The sequence below is a fragment of the Lactuca saligna genome, chromosome 9 (assembly GCF_052625555.1).
Source record: "Lactuca saligna cultivar CGN05327 chromosome 9, ASM5262555v1, whole genome shotgun sequence".
Taxonomy (NCBI): domain Eukaryota; kingdom Viridiplantae; phylum Streptophyta; class Magnoliopsida; order Asterales; family Asteraceae; genus Lactuca; species Lactuca saligna.
This window is the reverse complement of record NC_136425.1, coordinates 28,527,432-28,548,591: the sequence shown is the minus strand read 5'-3', so window position 1 is coordinate 28,548,591 and position 21,160 is coordinate 28,527,432. Positions and strand designations below refer to the sequence as shown.

At 28.2% G+C, this 21,160-nt stretch overlaps 2 protein-coding genes across 2 annotated transcripts; one reads left to right on the top strand and one right to left on the bottom strand.

Moving 5' to 3' along the window:
• Positions 1 to 5,437: 5,437 nt before the first annotated feature.
• LOC145016135 (uncharacterized) lies at positions 5,438 to 10,808 on the top strand. The gene is made up of 8 exons (XM_078974543.1): positions 5,438 to 5,462; positions 5,695 to 5,856; positions 5,946 to 6,191; positions 6,300 to 6,735; positions 6,853 to 7,781; positions 7,898 to 9,115; positions 9,244 to 10,571; positions 10,677 to 10,808. Exons 1-8 carry the CDS (start codon positions 5,438 to 5,440, stop codon positions 10,806 to 10,808), a joined length of 4,476 nt encoding a protein of 1,491 aa, XP_078830669.1.
• Positions 10,809 to 12,411: 1,603 nt separating this feature from the next.
• On the bottom strand, positions 12,412 to 20,344 carry GPAT6 (glycerol-3-phosphate acyltransferase 6). Its single transcript, XM_078973127.1, has 2 exons — positions 19,674 to 20,344; positions 12,412 to 13,454 (listed from the first exon to the last, which is right to left on the bottom strand). The coding sequence occupies exons 1-2, from the start codon at positions 20,289 to 20,291 to the stop codon at positions 12,582 to 12,584; spliced, it is 1,491 nt and encodes a 496-aa protein (XP_078829253.1). The 5' UTR covers positions 20,292 to 20,344; the 3' UTR covers positions 12,412 to 12,581.
• Between the last annotated feature and the right edge of the window lie 816 nt (positions 20,345 to 21,160).

Sequence of the window (21,160 nt, the reverse complement as noted above, 5' to 3'; positions counted from 1 at the left end):
ATTCTATAAAATCAAAACTTATCTGTTTTCATATGCGAACCCAACTGATTGGCTTTTCAAAATCAAATTCGCAACTCCAAATCGTTCGATTATTCGCCCCAATTCCAAAATCAAATAACAGATCCTTCGTATGATTCATTTAATAACCAAGGCTTCTTTTACTTCAAAATGACCATATTGCCCCTAACTTGATAAGTATTTCATATATCGCAATTAACAATTAAGACAAATCAATCAATCAATCAATTTGTATAATAAAAATGCGAAATTCTTAGCTTTCTTCCCCAATTCGCATTCTACTATAAAATTCACATTCTTCATTCACCCTCTTTCTTCGCATGTTCCATTCATTTTTTTTTTAGTTCATTCGCATTTGAGTTGTTTGTCTCACCAAATACGAAATGAATATTAACCATAATCACCTTCGCATCTTTAACCCCAATCCATACAACCTCATATACGAAACCCAATTTTGATTTGTATTACCAAATGCAAACATTTTTGCTTTTACACGTGAACTGCATTTGACTCCAATATGCGAATATCTTTAACCCCAATCCATACAACCTCAAAGCTTTAACTATTACAATATGTTTTTTTTGTTTTGCTGTTTCATTTACTTTGATTTGCTGTTAATTTAAAAGGTTGCTAATTTTCCTTACAATTCTATAATGATTAAATTTATTGCAGAAAATGGAAATAGGAAATAAGGTTTACCTAAATAACATTGACCAGATAGATGAAAAATCGCATATCAAGGTTCGGGTGCTTAAAATTTGGAACTTTGTCAGAAATAATAAAGTTTGTTCCATTGAAATGATCATCATGGATGAGGAGGTTTGTTGTATTTGATATATTTTTTATTCATCATTCAATATTAGACATGTTTCATGAACATAATAATTTTTAATTTTTTTTTTAAACATGGTACACAATACCAAGCTCGTGTCTTCAATCAGAATTTCTCCAGATTTCGTCATCTTTTAAAGGAAGATGAAAGTTATATAGTTATAAAATCCAATATGGCTGCTGTTACTAATGGTTTTAGTTATACAGGTCATAAACAGACCTTAACTTTGGATTGAAAAAGCATCCTAAAAAAATGTGATGATTTCTCGGGTCCGATCAATGGATTTATGTTTGTTGACTTTAATTCTATCATAGAACAAACATGCCCAAAAGACACATTCTTTGGTTAGTCATAAAATATTAATAAAATCATTTTTTATCATTTGTTTTTTTGGTTATACATTTTATTATTTAAATATTACGAATTTAATCCTAAACTTTTATTTTTTTGTGGTATCTGTTGTGTAGATGTTATTGGACATATCGTGTCATTTAGGCCTCTTGAAACTTCAAATCTAGTACCATCCAAGCATTATATAAAAGTCACTCTTAGCAACCTAGAGTGAGATTATATTGTATTATTTATTTATTATTTATTATCTTTAATTAATCACAAATTAATATTAATATACTATTTTATGGTTTATTTAGTTCTGTACATCTGAAGGTTACTATTTTTGGAAGTCAAGCATATCAAATTTCAGAATACCTAAAAAATAACCCGACTGTTAATTTTGTTGTTATCGTGATGCAGTTTTTGAAGCTAAACATTTGGAATGGTTTGTATTCAGTCTTTATATATAGATGTTTATAATTACTGTTTTTATATAAATTTTAATAATTGGATATACATTTTTTACAGGTCTTGGTGAAGCTAAAAGTCATTTTGAAGTAACGAAATTGTTCATAAATTCTGACATTTATGAAATAAATGAGTTTAAAAATAAGTTAGTTTCCAGTTGTTTTTTATTTTTTTATAATGTATTTTAACTTAAAAAAAAACACAAAACCTAATATTCATGAATCTAAATTAAACATTACAGGTTGAAATGTCATGACAATTTCGGTATAACTGAAAAAAGCATAACTACACTTCAAAGCTACTCTTCTTCATATACAGATGACTTTAAGGGCAATTTTCCATTAAAAACAATCTGTGAGATCACCGAACCAATTAAGGTATATTGCATTATTTTATATGTTTTACATTTTATTTTTGCATAATTTATTTTAATAGTTTTTACATTTTATATGATACAGGAAATGAAGTTTTTATTAGTTGCTTCCATTGTTAATATAAGGCAAAATCTACCATGGTATTATGAAGCATGCAAAAAATGTGGAAAAAAAATTATCTCTGTTCCCAAAACCAATCATTCGTATACCAACCCTGAGGGAATTTCAGAAACTATGGTTGTCGAGTGTACAAATGCACAATGCAAAAAATCTGAATTTCAGTCAGTTATAAAGTATAGACATATTTATTTCTATTAATTTTGTCAATCTTAAAACAACACTAACAATGACATAATTATTTTTTGTTTTAGGTATATAATTCCAATTAACGTACAAGATTGTACTGGAACCATTGGATTGACTCTTTTTGATAGGGAAGCAAGGAGGTTGTTAAATATAAGTGCCTACGAGTTGAAAAAGATACATGATGCGGTATATTATTCATACCTTTAAAATCAGAAAACATTTACTTAATTTTTTTAATTTATTAAAATATATCTTACAGGCCGGAGACAGTGATGCCCTATTTCCAATGCAACTTAATGTGTTGAAAAACCGCAAGTTTGGTTTTGTTGTAGATATTACAGAATATAATGTCAACAACTATAATAACATCTACACAGTTCTCAGAGTTACAGAAGATATGTCCATTGTTTGTGAATTGGAAAGTAAAATAGAACTTATGGTATGTAATTTTTTATTGTTGAAAATTTACAATTCTTTAATGTTAAAGTACATAACGATTAACATATTTCTATTTTATTTTTTAGAGTAATCAATCTGTCTCCTTAAATCAAGTTGCTTTGGAATCCGATGATATTGTACAGCCTGTTCAAAAGGTTTTTCATTTTATTTTATAAACTTTTAATTATATTAGTTATTTTTTTTAGGAATCAAACATTTTTTTTTATTTTTAAAATTAGGATGTGATCTCACAAACAGACGAAAGTTTTACAACCTCAACAGTTGATAAGTCAACCGCAACAAGTCCTTGCAAAATATCAGGTGATTTGAAGCGCAACCTCCAAGAAATTTATGATGTTGATTCTGGATATGATTTAAGTTCAACTAAGGCTAAAAGAAAGTCAACCGCAGAGGAAACTCCACTCTTGATTCCAAAAATTGAAAAGTGAGTTTCTATCGGTTATAAGACACATTTAATATATTTTGATCATTTGTTTTGGTTATAAAGATATTTTAATTGCTTGGTATGATTTTTATTTTGGGGTATTTAGGATGTCAAATATTATTGGTTTTGAATATTTTTGGATACTTTTATTGTTTTAAAATGGACAAGTTAGTTGATTTTGGTTATAACTCAAATAAAATATATTGCCCCTAACTTGATAAGTATTTCATATATCGCAATTAACAATTAAGACAAATCAATCAATCAATCAATTTGTATAATAAAAATGCGAAATTCTTAGCTTTCTTACCCAATTCGCATTCTACTGTAAAATTCACATTCTTCATTCACCCTCTTTCTTCGCATGTTCCATTCATTTTTTTTTTAGTTCATTCGCATTTGAGTTGTTTGTCTCACCAAATACGAAATGAATATTAACCATAATCACCTTCGCATCTTTAACCCCAATCCATACAACCTCATATGCGAAACCCAATTTTGATTTGTATTACCAAATGCGAACATTTTTGCTTTTACACGTGAACTGCATTTGACTCCAATATTGAACAAATCACATTTCACAGTCCTTCTTGACTTCGCATTTTTCTTCACGAATCGTCCCTCAATCAATAACCCAATTTACCCAATTGCGAATCCAAAATCAAAACTTATCTGTTTTCATATGCGAACCCAACTGATTGGCTTTTCAAAATCAAATTCGCAACTCCAAATCGTTCGATTATTCGCCCCAATTCCAAAATCAAATAACAGATCCTTCGTATGATTCATTTAATAACCAAGGCTTCTTTTACTTCAAAATGACCATATTGCCCCTAACTTGATAAGTATTTCATATATCGCAATTAACAATTAAGACAAATCAATCAATCAATCAATTTGTATAATAAAAATGCGAAATTCTTAGCTTTCTTACCCAATTCGCATTCTACTGTAAAATTCACATTCTTCATTCACCTTTTTTCTTCGCATGTTCCATTCATTTTTTTTTTTAGTTCATTCGCATTTGAGTTGTTTGTCTCACCAAATACGAAATGAATATTAACCATAATCACCTTCGCATCTTTAACCCCAATCCATACAACCTCATATGCGAAACCCAATTTTGATTTGTATTACCAAATGCGAACATTTTTGCTTTTACACGTGAACTGCATTTGACTCCAATAATGAATATTAACCATAATCACATTCGCATCTTTATGTTGATTATTTTAAACATGGAACATTTATGTCTATTATTTAGAATAACTATTATTTTTGTCACGATAAATATGTTATTTTTAATAAATAATCAATAACCAATTGTAAACAAAATTTATATCTTTGATTCTCTAAAATTAATTCATATATTTTTGTAATGGTTGCAGCATATTTACTTATCTTCTGTAAATAACCTATATTCAACCAACTATTTCCTAATATTCTATACTCCTTTTTTAGATGAAATTTGAATATTAAACTAATTTTTAGTTGTAATCTTTTAAATTCCAAAAAATCAGGAAGAAAATTATATCTAATAAAGATCCAACAACAATAAAATCATATAATCGTAATCTTTTTCCAATATTCAAGCATATAACTTTAACTCAAAACGTGAAATCCAAAATTTGAAACACCTCATTCGTCTTCTTAATGTTCAATTGTTTCTGCGATTTTTTTTTCATTAAGCTTACATCAAACTGCTTCATTAAAGTTGTAATCCTCATTCCAGTTCTACCTGCAAGATTTCCATATCCATATGTCAGGTTAGTATTATCAGTTTAGATCACTTTGTTTTCTCTATGAATTTATGGTTGAAATTTACAACAATAATCAATATGCTGGAATAGATGTTTTTCTAATTGTAAAAAAATAATCTTGAATAGATACATAAGATCAATAAGCAATTTATAATCATCACGATTATCGTGTATCACACAATTTTACCTTCATTGATTCCATGGAGATCTAGGGTTTTAACCCCTGATATCATCCGAACCAACGATTGGTTGAAATTGGGGAAACAGTAGATTTAAATCGAATAAACCCTAGGTTGGAAATGAGGATGATGAGTCATGATGCTAACATTTTAATAAACAAATTAATAAAGGTAACTTTTTAAATACATTTACTTTATTATCATTATTTATTTAATTCTAACTAACTTCAATTGTATTATATAAACATATTATGTACATAATTTCACATTTCATTTCCTAACCTATGTCTTCTTATGCAGAAAACAACAGTAACATGTACCACATGCATGCCAAAGAGAAAAGAAGACAAAGAAAAATATATTTGGAAAATAAAAGATCGAAGAAAATAAAAACAATACCAAACGTTCCAAGTATATCATTACAGCATCTCTTCAAAAAAACCATTAACTATAACCGTATTAGTATTTTATATTCCATCTTTTACTGTTATATAGTTTAATACATATATTTACAAGTTTTATAAGTTATTTCTATTTGCAGATCAATCAACCAACATTGTTCGTCAAACTCAAAATGTCAATTCATTTACAACACCTGCAAAGCATAACACAACCATACAATACTGTCCTTCCCTTACAGATGTTAGAACTCCATTTTCTAACATTACAAATGTTATAAATCCTTTATCTAACATTACGAATGGTAATTATTTATGGTTTTTAAAATATACTATTATCCATTATGTAAATATTTATTTATTTAGTTAACTATTTTATTTTTATTTTATTCAGATAACATTGGTTTCGATAAATATATCACTTCTAAGTTAGCAAAGAAAAGACAGTACCATGTACTTTCAAATGATATGACATCAAAAAATGCATCTACAGTAACAACTTCTTCATCATCAATCAAGTTAAATCCAGGATGTCATAAATTAAAAACGAAGACAAGACATTTATCCCCTATCCCATTGATTGATTTGACAGAAGATGTAGAAAATATACATCAAGTGAACAATGAAAATCGTATAGTTGGTATCTCAAATGGTAATGAAAAAATAAAATCCATTTTACATTTCAGATACTATGTTCTATATAATTATAAAATTCATTGATATTTTATTCAACGCTTTTATTTTACAGAATATTTGGATCATGGTGATCAAGATGTTGTATGTCAAACATGTCGTGCAAAGTTATGGAGAAATGAATCCATTAGAGGTAAAGAAAATGGGAACACGGATTATTCATTATGTTGTGGTTACGGCAAAGTTCAACTTCCAGACTTAAAGAATGCACCCCCTACTTATGAAAGAATGTTTCGAAATATGGATTCAAAAAGCAAACACTTCATGAAAAACATTCGACGTTACAATTCAATGTTTTCTTTCACGTCGATGGGTGGTAAAATTGACTCTTCAATCAATAGAGGAAACGCTCCTTACATTTTCAGATTGGGTGGTCAAAATTATCATAGTATTGGAAGTCTTTTGCCAGCAAAAGGATCAGAACCAAAATTCTCTCAGTTATACATTTATGACACTGACAACGAAATTACAAATAGACAAAGATGTTTTCGGTATTTTCTCAAACTTCTTATTCATAATCTATTATATATATATATATATATATATATATATATATATATATATTATGTATATATTACTAATATTATGTATAAATTTTTTTATTTTAGTGGTGAAAAAGATCAATCAACATCAACTGATAGTGATATTGTTAAAGATATTAAGGTGATGTTGGATTCAAATAATGTCTTGGTTAGATCTTATAGAATGGTAAGAGATACTTTTCAAAAAAATCCAGAAGTTGATATGAAATTACAACTTATCGGGAGAAGGGAGCAAGATGGAAGAACATATAACCTACCGACTGCTTCTGAGGTTGCTGCTTTAATAATTGGTGACATTTCGGATTCAATCGAAAAGAGGGATATCGTCGTTCAAACAAAAAATGGTTGTCTACAACGTATCAGTGAATTGCATCCTTCGTACCTTCCTCTCCAATATCCATTGCTATTTCCATATGGGGATGATGGTTATAGTGTTGACATTCTTCATAGAGGTGTGTCATTTACGACCAACAGCAAACGTGCGAAATGTACAATGAGAGAATATTTCGCTTATAGGATTCAAGACAGAGATCATTCGTTCTCTCTCATACTTAATTCAAGAAGGTTGTTTCAACAATTTCTGGTAGATGCCTATACTATGATGGAAACGGAGAGAATGTACTACATACGTAGGCAACAACATGTTCTTAGATGTGATTCTTATGAAAATTTACGTAACCAAAAAGCTCAAGGAACGACTGATATCTCGAATGTCGGCCAACGTGTCATATTACCTTCATCCTTTACCGGAGGTGCACGCTATATGCTGCAAAACTATTTGGATGCCATGTCACTATGTAAATGGTTTGGATATCCTGATTTCTTCATAACCTTTACGTGTAATCCCAAATGGCCTGAGATTAAAAGGTTTCTTAAGGATACTTCACTTCAACCAGAAGACAGACCTGATATACTATGTAGGTTGTTTAAGATCAAGCTTGATGCATTCATTAAAGACTTAAGGGAGAATCAAATTTTCGGCAAAGTTCAAGCATGTAATTAAAACTATATTTTTAATTTTTTTATAAAACATTGATCTTATTATTATATTTTAAATATGTTTTGATATCTAATCACATTCTCTTTTATTTTTTGTCAAATTCTTTTACAGATGTTTATACCATTGAATTTCAAAAAAGAGGTTTGCCGCATAGTCATATATGTCTATTCATGCATTCTGACAACAAGCTACCAACTGTTGAACTTATCGATCCAATAATTTCAGCAGAGATACCAGACAGAATTGAAGATCCTGAATTGTATTCACTTGTAAATGAGTTTATGATTCATGGTCCATGTGGAGCTGAAAATATGAATTGTCCATGCATGGTGGATAAAAAGTGCTCTAAAAACTTTCCAAAACAATTCATTAATCATTCGTCTGTTGATCAGAATGGTTTTCCGTTATATAGGCGAAGAAACGATGGTCATTTTGTAGAAAAATCAGGTGTAAGGTTGGATAATAGAAATGTTGTTCCATACAACAAATATCTATTGAAAAGATATCAGGCACATATTAATATTGAATGGTGCAATCAGGGATCTTCTATAAAGTATTTGTTTAAATACATAAATAAGGGTCCTGATAGAGCTACAGTTGCTGTTGTACCAACCAATAATGAATGTGAAAATAATGATGCGGTCGATGAAATAGCTGAATATTACGATTGTAGATATTTATCAGCATGTGAAGCATCATGGCGAATTTTTAGATATGATGTTCATTGGAGATATCCTTCTGTTGTTAGACTACCTTTTCATCTTCCTAATCAACAACAGATTGTATATGGCGAAAATGATGATATTGATGATGTTCTTGACAAACCTTCTGTTGCCACTTCAAAGTTCACAGCTTGGATGGAGTGTAATGCAATCGACAGTGAAGCACGAAAACTCACATATGTTGAATTCCCTACAAAGTTTGTTTGGATATTAAATGGTCGGTTTTGGAAGCGAAGGAAAGTAGGAAAAGCCATCGGTAGAATTCATTCAGTTTCACCTAAACTAGGTGAAGCATATTTCTTAAGGATTCTTTTAAATAAAGTAAAAGGACCAACATCATTTGATGAAATTCGCACGGTAAATGGAGAAACACATTCTTCTTTTAGAGATGCCTGTTATGCACTCGGGCTATTAGATGATGACAAGGAATACATTGATGCAATTAAAGAAGCAAGTCATTCTGGATCTGGTTTTTATCTACGCTTTTTATTTGCTACATTGTTGATGTGTAATAGTATGTCTAAACCAAAGATCGTTTGGGAAAATACATGGGAATATTTGGCAGATGGAATTCTATATAGCCAACGACGAAGATTTAAATCAGCAGGTATTACATTTTTTCTTATTTTTTAAAATTAATTTATTTTTTATTTTTCAACACCCATTAAATAATTAGTAATGAAATTATTAAATATCAACCACGTATTTTATTAATTATTTAATATTTTCGTGCAGAATTGTCTCTCGGAGTAGATGAACTTAAGAACTTAACTTTGTTCGAAATACAACAAATTTTACTTCGAAACAACTCTACTCTCAAAAATTTCAAAAACATGCCATACCCAGATGTTGAATCCGTTTCTTCTTCAAACAATCGACTTATCACCGAGGAACTAGATTACGACATTCCCGTGATAAAGAATGACTATAATCGTATGTTTCTTGCATTAACAAATGAGCAACGGAACATTTTCCTAAACATCAAGAGTGCTATTCAACAAAATAAAGGAGGTGTCTTCTTTGTTTACGGGTATGGTGGAACGGGTAAAACTTTTTTATGGAAAACAATATCTGCAGCAATTAGATCTGAAGGAAATATTGTATTAAATGTTGCTTCAAGTGGTATTGCTTCCTTATTATTGCCCGGTGGTAGAACAGCACACTCTCGATTTATAATTCCATTTGAGCTTACAGAGGATTCTTTTTGTAACATAAATCCAGACGGTGAGTTGGCAAGCTTAATAAGGAAAACCTCTTTGATAATTTGGGATGAAGCACCTATGGTCCATAAGCATGCATTTGAAGCTTTAGATCGAACTTTGAAGGATTTATTAAGGTGCGTAAATTCAACCATCTCAAATATTCCATTTGGAGGGAAAGTTATTGTCTTTGGAGGAGATTTTAGACAAATTCTACCTGTTGTGCCGGGTGGCAGTAGACAGAACATTGTAAATGCTTCTTTGAGTTCTTCATATTTATGGGAACATTGCAAAGTCCATAGATTAACAAAAAACATGAGGCTAACTGTTGGAAGGGATCAATCAGATATAGGAAAAATAAGAGATTTTGCAAATTGGTTGTTGGATATAGGAGAAGGAAAACTTGGTGGTCCGAACGACGGTGAAACGATTATCGATATTCCGGATGATATTCTCATTAATGATTCACATGATCCTATAGGTTTCTTAATTGATTTTGTATATCCTTCAATTTTAGAGTACTATAGCGATATAAATTATTTCCAAGAAAGAGCGATACTTGCTCCAAAAAATGAAGTTGTCCAGGAAATAAACGACCGTTTACTTAAGAAGTTTCCAGGAGATCAAGTTGAATATTTAAGTTCAGACTGCATATGTGAATCCGAATTTCTCCATGATCAATTTGATGCAAATCTATACTCTCCTGATGTATTAAATGGACTCAAAGTATCCGGTTTTCCAAATCATAAATTAGTTTTAAAAATTGGTGTTCCAGTAATGTTACTGAGAAATATTGATCAGAAAAACGGCTTATGTAATGGCACAAGACTACAGGTGTTATCATTGGGCAAACGTGTTATTGAGGCACGTATAATAACTGGAACTAATATTGGAAATCGGACTTTTATTCCAAGAATGTCTTTAACTCCATCAGAAAAAAAGATTCCCTTCAAATTCACAAGAAAACAGTTTCCTGTGGCTGTATGTTTTGCAATGACTATTAACAAAAGTCAAGGACAATCGTTGTCAAAGGTTGGTCTGTTTCTGAAAGATCCAGGTTTTTCACATGGACAATTGTATGTTGCCTTATCTAGAGTTTAGAGTAGAGAGGGATTAAAATTATTAATTTTAGATAAAGATGGCAAACTCACAAATAAAACTTCCAATGTTGTTTATAAGGAAGTTTTTCGAAATTTGTAGCCAACTTTTTTGTAACGTCGTTTTATTCAATTTTAGGAAATCACACTTAATCCATCATATTACTGTATTTTTTTATAATTACGTATTGTTGTATTTTATGTTAATTTCATTACACACATTGGTATTGTATCATCTGCATATGTCCAATTAGAATGATGAATAAAAAAAAATAGTTTTCAAAAATCTTCATTCCTAATTAAATACTTCCCATTTAGTTAGTAATTAAATAATTACCAATAAAAAAAATTATTTAAATATTCAATATTACAATTTATAAGTTATCAGAATTATTGATATAATATTTTATTAAATAATTAATTTTTAAATTCAATTCAAAAACAGCACCCTTGGGTTCCACGGGTTTTAACCTAGTATATATATATATATATATATATATATATATATATATATATATATATATATATATATATATATATATATATGGAGTGGTTCAAATAAGAATAAAAAAATGTTAAGAACCTCTAACTTTAATTGTTTATAAAGGGTTTAGGGTAACCCTAAACCCTAAACCCTAAACCTTAAACCCTAACCCCTAACCCATAAACCTTAAACCCTTTATAAACACCCAAAACCCTTTATAAACACCATAAACCCTAAACCCTTAACCCTAACCCCTAAACCCTTTATAAATATCCTAAACCCTTTGTAAACATCTAAAATTAGAGGTTCTTACGGTTCTTAACCTTTTTTGGTTCTCATTTGAACCTTTACCTATATATATATATATATATATATATATATATATATATATATATATATATATATATATATATATATATATATAGCCTTACTAATATACATACTATAAAATTATTTGTTTGCAAAATATCGCTAAATAATTTTTTTCTCATTATTTAAATTTTATTATTGTAAACGGTATAGTACATGTGTTATAACTTCGTAAAACAATATAAGCAACCCCAAACACCTCTGGAAGAGCGCGACCTCCTTTTTCAACATTGATCCCATTAAACAATAGCCTTACATCCATTTTCAACTTCGAACTAACTTTTTATTATTGTTTTATTCCTAAACTAAATTAGCAGTGATTCTAAAGCAAACTTATTCTCCATACGACATACTACTACTAAGAGGGGAAATGTAAATACTACCATTTAAGGAGACTTGATATATCCATATCAATTGAGATAAAATTTATAGCAAAGGGATTATGACACGTTTGATTTTAAGTTTGTTATTAAGAAAAGTTATAACATTTAAAAATCAATTTTCACAGATAATATATTCATTCCAAAATTTTTCATAAACGCTCAAACATTAGAATCTAGTGCTATTATATCCTTGTGCCGATCCAAATCATTCACATCATATATGCCACCTTTTACATAACTGGTACCTCCATTTAGAAGCATTGGGGCATTATTGTATCGTTTTGTCCCGGACATGAAAAACCTTTGGACCAGCCTTGCAGAATCTTGGTACCAATAACTATTTTTCTAGGAAGCAACAAGTGATCTAGCTATTAAATCGAAATGAAATAAATATATATAAATCACATAGTAAGTAATATACAAATAACAATTTCATCACGAATATAAACAAACATTATTGTTTTGATAGAATGTTGAAAGTTTATTTGAAAAAAAATAATAATGGCAACAAAGTATCTTCTTAGCCGAATCACATATTTCTCTATTTCGATTTCTCATTCTTACTCTCCACACGACCATCTGTTCCAGCCATCATCGCATACTTATCCTTCCTAGTTAAATTCGTGCATTCAAACCCAAGTGTATCGCCTATTACCCTTTGAATATAATTTGCCACCTCAAATGGAGACTTCCCACCATTGCATGTTAGCTCGAGTGGTAGTTGGTTCAAGAAAGTTATCTCATACGTAGGTCTAGGGTTCATGAACACAAAATATGGATCCAAGAACTTATACCCACGAGCTGTTGTCCCGTAAAACACACTTTGTTTTGTATTAATGGCAACTGGGACAATCCTATCTGTGAGCTCTGCAAAAAGCGCACTAAATCTAAGCAAGAATGGCTCTCTACCCGTTGTTCCCTCAGGGCAGATGACCAAATCACCTTCTTCCAATAATTGTTTGATATGTGCAGCATCTTTATCTCTTTCTCTTGCTAATGCTACTGCCTTAATCGGAGATATTAACTCAGAGAATTTACTAATACTATAAGTCACACAACTGATCTTTCTACCTAAGGCGACTGCAGTAACCACAGGGTCTATAACAGCACGATGGTTGCATACAAAGAGCACCCCACTTTGTCCTTGTTTTGGAGGGGGTGGAGGGGTTCCCTTAACGATTAGTTTGATGCCAAGGATCTTGTAGTTGTAATACACGATCTTTTCGGGCAATGGGATATTGAGATAAACCCTAAGGATTGAAAGGAAAATGCCTATCGGCATCCATAAGAAGGTAAGTAGAGCTATAAGTGGTGTTGGCCTCTGAACTAGACGTCCTTCATGAAAGATGATTGGACTTAGAAGTTTGTCCCTTGGTAAGGGTTCGCATATTGTTTGTGGTACCATGTATCCTTCCTGCAAGAAACCAAGTATATAATGTAACCTCACATAAAATCATAAAGCAAAATCCTCCTGTTTCAAAAATGATTTTGAATCTAATGTAATTAAAATTTCAATATTTGCTAAACTAATGAGATCGAACTAAAAGAAGCAAAGGAATCAAATTTAAATGTATCTTTTTACTCTTGATGTACACACCATTTTTGTATCTAAAATACATTCAACTATATACAAAAATTGTTGTGATGATGAATATTTAGTGTTATAACATTTGTTTAAATTAAAATACTAAATTTGGTTTTATACATGATTGTTAAACATTTTTTTAAACGGCTGGTTAGTGGTTTGCAGTTAGAATCATCAAGTTAATTAAATTGTCTATATATGGGTTTGTACCCAAGACCTCTAATCTTAGAGGTACCAATCTTTACCAAGTGGGCTAATCTCGCATTAGCAAGTGTTAACACTTGATATAAAAAAATTAACTTACAAAAAGGGTATTATTATAAGAATCTCATTAGAACGTTAAAATTAATAAATGTAGAAATTATTATTTATTTAAGGTTCATCACTTCCGTTTTTACTAGTTTATATAAGCATAAATTTTTTTCATGAATAAAGTAATAATGAATTATATAATCTAATTATTATATTTTAAGAAAATAATTCATATTCTAATAAAAGAATATGTTGATTTTTTTTTTTGTCATGTGACACTCTATTAAGCCTCCTAATTAATATCATGTCACATGTTAATCTATTGATTTTCCATTTCAAATTTTAAATTTTCCACTATAATTACATTAAATTAAATAATATTAAAATAAAATTAATACATATTATAATGTCATTTATTTATTTAAATCGGTGATTATAATTTTATTTAACTAAAAATATCTCTTAGTTAATAATTTAATTAAAATAATTAATTACTAACTTTAAGTTTTTAAAATAAAATGTTAATTAATTTTATAACTGTGTTTTTTTTATGAATTATATAATAAAGACAAATATAACCAAAGTCTTTGTATTGGCTACATTTCCAAAAGAAACGCTATTGTATATTTTTTTTTCTATAGAAACCATTTTCTAATTTTAAAGAATGCATGGCTTTTTCAGAAAATTAATAAATGTTGAATGGCTTTGACGGAAAGTTTACAATTTTTTGATTGTTTTTATGAAAAGTTGACAATTCTAAGATGGATTTAATAGAAAACTTAATATTTTTTAGTCACCTACTCTTTAAACGAAATATATCTATGATTCAATCCATTAACATTTAATAGAGTTATATATATATATATATATATATATATATATATATATATATATATATATATATATATATATATATATATATATATACACATTGAGTGTCAATGGGGTGAGATGAAATAATAGAACCAGAAAAAGGTTGAAAGTGTCTTTTGACTCTATGACTTTCCCATGTCCTTTGCAAGATTGCATATTTCCTTTCTAATGCAATTCATGCCATGGGGGATCTTCAAACCCATGCAAGAACAAACAAAACAGAAGTTGGTATTCAATGCGTTTGCAAATTCTTGAAAACAAGACTATACGTTATTTTTGCATATCAAATATAAATATAAAAAAAAGATAAAAGTAATTGCTAAGATTTTTTAGTGCTCATACGAAAATACAAATAATTTACGAAACTCGAAAACAAGAAAAACATATGAGATTGTGTCACCTCAACATTATACATTGGAATAGAATTCATTCAAACTTTCAACTACACGATGATAGTCAATAAGAAATGAGAAATTGTTTTTTATTTACAAAACATGTTTTTCTAACATTTTTATTATGAAAACTTTAATTTAAAACTAGTTAATGACTTGAAAAAAAATGGTTGTTAAAACTACCTTTAAATCAATATTTTATAATGTAAATTTATTAACTTTAATTTATTGCTAATAAATTTAATTTCTAAAGTACATGTGTTTGATTTTTATAAGATTAAATATGTTTTCGCGTTTTCGCAACATATTTATGTTTTCGCATTAATCTACTTGTGTGTGTGTGTGTGTATATATATATATATATATATATATATACAAAAAACTATATGAAATGATTATTATAAATTCTACATATAAAAAATGATTGGTGATTAGATTTATGATATTATTACAATGTAATGTGATTTTTATTTATCATGGTCACGGGTGTTTGGTTGGATGGATCAGTTTAATTAAAAACCGATCAAGTGAATCCAAATTGATTTCTGTTTTCAAAACACGGATCCAAATAATTCAAACTATATTAAAATTCCATACTATCTAACTAAATTACAATTTAGTTGGATCTGTTTTAAAATTAGTTTTTAGGAGGCAACACTTTTTTAAACTAGTACATAACTTGACTATTAGGCAACTCTATATAAAACACTAAACATTTGTTTAGTTAAGAAATATAAGTTATAAACAACTTCCTAGAAAAATCAATTATAGTTTAATATTTATTTAAAAAACTTTTGATAATAAGTACATATTACTGTATTATATTCGATGAAACTTTCGAATAATAAAAAAATTATTTAGTAAATTTCTAATTGATTAACTATATATTACAAATAAATAATAAGTTGTTATTTAGTTTTTTTTTGGAGTCTTCGGTTTAATTTTATAAACAAAAATTAATCCGATTTCCAAAATAATAATTCGGTTTTACTGAAAATCAATACAAAAATCTGAATATCCAATCCAAATAGTCCGAGCCAAATTATCCAAATGGATAATTTTGTTTTATCGGAATAATATACATGGCACAAAATCAATATTTCACATGTCCGAGTTTTATGCAAAACCTACTTGTACCCATAGGTTGAATACAATAACTGTCAAGAAATTAATGATCACCAACTTAAAGTGGTCCTTTGGACTATAACTTAAAACATATGATGATTCCAATTAGGAAAAAGTAATTTCCCAACAATTATATGTGAAACTTTTAATAAATTAAAGATGATCACATATACATGTAATATATTAATTAAAATTTATATTAGAAAAAGAAATAAAATAGTTATGAAAATTTAATAATAAGAGAAAAGGGATCATGCTAAAGCAATATGGCCATTAAAGTTTCACCAAACCATATCAACATATAATGTCGTTGAAGAAAGCTTTCAATTTGTGTACCCACATGTAGCTAATATACAGCTATATATATATATATATATATATATATATATATATATATATATATATATATATATATATATATATATATATATATATATATATATATATATATATATATATATATATATATATATATCAAGATCAAAACAAACTTAAAAATGTTAAAGAGCATATAAACTTTTTTTATATATACAAAAAACATAAACCTTAAAACAAACCAGATGTCTACAAATACATGTTTTTAAGAAACAATGTAAAAATTCTAAAACATGTGTTTTTTATGTACATATGTGCATATATTTCATTTGTACATATTAAAGAAAGTGTGATGAAAATATGGACATACGTGCTTTTTTTGAAAAAAACAAGGCTTCCTTTTTATCTGAATCCCTATGTTTATGGACATATGTTGGTAGTTTTCTTTTTCTGAAAAATGTCATCAAGAAAAAAATTCTCAAATTTCATACGTTTTTAAGTTCTTCTTTATTGTTGATTGGTTTAATCCAATCAGGTTGACCCTAACATTGTTTTTTTCAATTCTTTATTTTTTTAGTTAAAGATAAATAATATATTAAATATAATTGCAAAACATAATGTTAAGATAGGTTGTTTGTTTGTTTTTTTGGTTTTTTTGTTTTTTTTTTGTTTTTTTTTAGTGAAATGATTTAGATACTCACAGAATTTTGAATATATTCGGATGACTTTCAATGCACTTAGTTTTTGTTATTTATTGATACATTTCTAAATTTTATCGTTTAACCCGTTGAAGGTAAGTTGTGTTTATTATATGAGTCCAATTTGCATCCCATACATACATATGGGTGTGTGAGTACATACATATCCATTCAACTATTTTTAACTCTATATGCATATTTGTGTTTACCTACTTTTTAGCACATATGTGATATGACCTTCTTTGGGTCAGGTACTAGAAATGTATATATATCATATTTAAACAACACAATACGTATTATTATTATACTAAAATTATTGGATTGATTGCTAATAATTATGTAGCGTTTTTTTTTTTTTTTATTTGTTTATATGTAATTGTCATGTGACTAATTGTACATCGTTTATTGTATGAAGAAAATAATTGATTTGTTTCAAGTTCTATATACTTATATCTACATTGCAAATGATATGTAGAATTAACATAATGTGATATTTTTAATAGAGTTTGATATTTGTTTGTTTAAGGTTGTTTTACAATTTTTTTTCAATTTATAATTATTCATGCTTAATTTATGACTAAAATACACTAAATTTTATTTTTTTAATTTGAATAGTTGAATCATGGTTTTATAATCCATGACAGTTATATAATTTTGTAAAAGAAAATAATGTGTCTTAGTAATGATCAATTGATAATTAAATATTAAAAAAATAAATTGTTTCAAACTCAATTTTTATAGACTAGTTTTTCTTTCAAAAAACAAAAATTATAAAATTATCACTGATAAAATAAAATATTATTGTATAAATTGATAAAAGAAATAAAACAATCATTTCATAATAAGTAAACTAACTAGTACCATATGATAACTTTACTTGTTTCTTTTTTATTAGAGCATTACATATATTGATTGTCAAATTATATATTTTGATTCCATAATAATTAGATAATTTATCTAAACAAATATATATTCTATAAATTAAAACTTAATTATCTAAAAAAACATTTATATTCTGTTTTTAACTTTTTTTTCGGAACGAGAAGTTAATATAGACTAAAATTCAACCCACATCTTCTTGTTAAAAACACCTAATTAGTTATCTCAAATAATTTATCAAAACTTTAACTTATAAACTTGGATATGTTGTTTTTTGTTTTTGTGGTCTCACCCTGTTTGCATTAACTTTTTTTTTTTTTTTTTTTTTTTTAACTTACAAGTTAACTTAAAAGCTAAAATAAACTATTTTTGTGATTTTATCAAACACTAATTTATAAAAATTTATTTTGCAAAACACACCTTAAATTATAATAAAAAAATAGTTTATACAGATGACTTATTTTAGTGAGACAATGCCTTTTTCTTGCTTTTCTTATATACTTTGATTATTCCTAAAAATAAATAAATAATAATTGTAATAGTTGGATGATGCACATGAAGATACATTAAATACCAAAACTTTCGAAAGCAATATTTAAATTCGACGAAGGGTTTTACAACAATGTGAATATGAGATGTCCTCGTTACCCACACCACGTGTCATTTATTGAACGGCTGTTTCTAAATAGGTGTTTCGAAGTGATCCTTATATTTCTTTAAAAGATACATAATTCGTCCTTCGACATAAAGAAATCCTATCCAAGTCCTTCAGAACAACAATCGTTTCATGTGTTTGACCCTTTTTATTTTTTTATCTGATTTTCATTTAAATATATTTTCGATTTTCTTCCATTGTCTCAATCATTTTTTGTGTTGATTTTGATTCTTTTAATTACATTTATTTTTTCTGTCTATAGAAAAACAATGAAGATGAAAGGTGAGTGACAGTTGTGTTTATTAGGCCTTAAACATCGGTGTTAATGCTGCATGATGAGTGTTCGATATTGGTTGTGGCCTTGTGGGTATGATTATAGGGGCAGATATGGCAGTAGACGTAGATAATTTACTAGAGTACTACAAAAATTAACATTCAAAGAATCATTGGTTGGTGACAAAACAAAAAATAATAAAAAAATACAGATATATTCAGTACAATAATTTACCTAAAGTGAATATACTGTTTTTTTTATAATTATTTCTAAAGTGCATGCTTCAAAATGCATATCTCCTAAAACTAAAATGGAACATAAGTAAAATACTATTTTTATGTAACTTTTCTAAATAACAAAATTTCATGTATGTTTTAGCAATTTTTGTTTTTGTCAATTAATGCAACAATATGGTTATTAACAAAAAATTTTAACCATTGTCTCATATTGTCATCAAACCGATAAAAACATTTGAAAAAAAAAAAACTTCAGCTTAAGTTGATAATTAAAGATATAAGTGTTATAGGATATTAATATAAGCTTGTTACTAAGTAGAACTAAAATGATTAAAACGAAAAATATTACCTTGCAAATGGACATGAAATCTTTGTCAGTTTCACCACCTCCAAGACCCAAATCAGGCAAATTCGAACCTTCAAATTCTTGTAAAATGGCAGCTTTTTTAAACCCACCAATAACAACTCCTGGTTGTTTAACAAACCCAGTGGCTCGACCAGTTTTCGAGACCTCAAGTTCAGTCCCCAACACCTCATCAGCCCCTAAAAAATTCTTCACAAAATGCTCCACCATCACTCTCGGGCTCGATGTAACCACGTACCTCTTCCCAAACGAGTTAAACACCTTCCATGTTTCAGGTCGAACATCACCCACGTAAAACCGGGGTAAAACTGAGCTACATACAAGCTCAACATCTCGGATTCTTAACCCAACAAATGTGATGAAGATAAAGATTTGATTAGATGCAGATTTGGAGAAGATGGAAATGGTGTAGATAAATGGGAAGGAGAGTAATAGGATTAAAGCTCTCAAGATGTTTCCAGCTTCGAGGGAGATAAGGAAGTAGTACGGGAAAGGGTTACCGGACACAAGGAGGGTACCGTTGAGAGCGGATGCCACAGTCTGATTTGATCTCGATTTCGTACTGCATTTTGAGATCAGTTCGAAATCGAGATGAACAAACATTGTGAGAATAAGGGAAGAAAGATGTTTGGATTGAGTTATGAAGATGAAATGTATGGGGGGTTTAAAAAGAAGTTGGGAGATGGATATGCATTTAGTACGAATGCTTTTTTTTTTTTTTTTTTTTTTTTTTTTTTTTTTTTTTTTTTTTTTTTAAATCATGCAAAAGTAATAGTTGCATGTGAGAAGGAAAAATGTATTAATTTGGATTTCTTATATTATTTCATAAATTCAATTTCGTATGACCTGTCTTTTTTAAGTGTTGTATCTTTTATTACATGGTTTGCTACCATATGATTGTTTGAACAGTGAGGAATTAATTATTTATATAGAGTTATTGTGAGAAGAGGACTTAATTATTTATGTAGAGTTACTATGAGAAACGTCGTTAGCTTTTTGTCCCATTCATGCAAAATGAAAAGCTTTCAACTTAATTTTTTTAGAGACTTTTTTTATGTGTGTCCTAATGATATATATGTGTAATAATCATATAAGAATCATTAGTTATAGAAAATATTGTTATAACTAAATACGTAATGTATTAATTATAAAATATATACGTTTACATTTTTTAATAAAAATATTTTCTATAAATAATATATTTTATTTTAAATATGGTAAAATTTTATATAATTAGTGACGTACCTAAGGGCGCATCCTTCTTAATAAATAAAGGTTTTTTTGCCACATGTCATATTCTCCTTCATTTGGACACATAATATTTTTAAAATTTTTAAAATTTTCTATTTTCCACTTGTCATTTTATTGTAATTTTCATTTTATTAAATTAAAATGCTATATTTAATATGTAAGGTAATATATATGTAAGGTATTTATTAGAAATATTTATATATGTAATGTATTCAATGTAT

Bases quoted from the DNA above. Each gene is read 5' to 3' on its own strand.
- GPAT6 (XM_078973127.1), bottom strand. From the start codon at position 20,291: ATGTTTGTTCATCTCGATTTCGAACTGATCTCAAAATGCAGTACGAAA. The intron at 13,455-19,673 runs GTAATATTTTTC...GGTTTCTTGCAG, and splicing joins ATTTCATGTCCATTTGCAAG to GAAGGATACATGGTACCACA.
- LOC145016135 (XM_078974543.1), top strand. From the start codon at position 5,438: ATGTCTTCTTATGCAGAAAACAACA. The intron at 6,192-6,299 runs GTATCTCAAATG...TTTATTTTACAG, and splicing joins CAATGAAAATCGTATAGTTG to AATATTTGGATCATGGTGAT. The intron at 7,782-7,897 runs GTAATTAAAACT...ATTCTTTTACAG, and splicing joins TTTCGGCAAAGTTCAAGCAT to ATGTTTATACCATTGAATTT.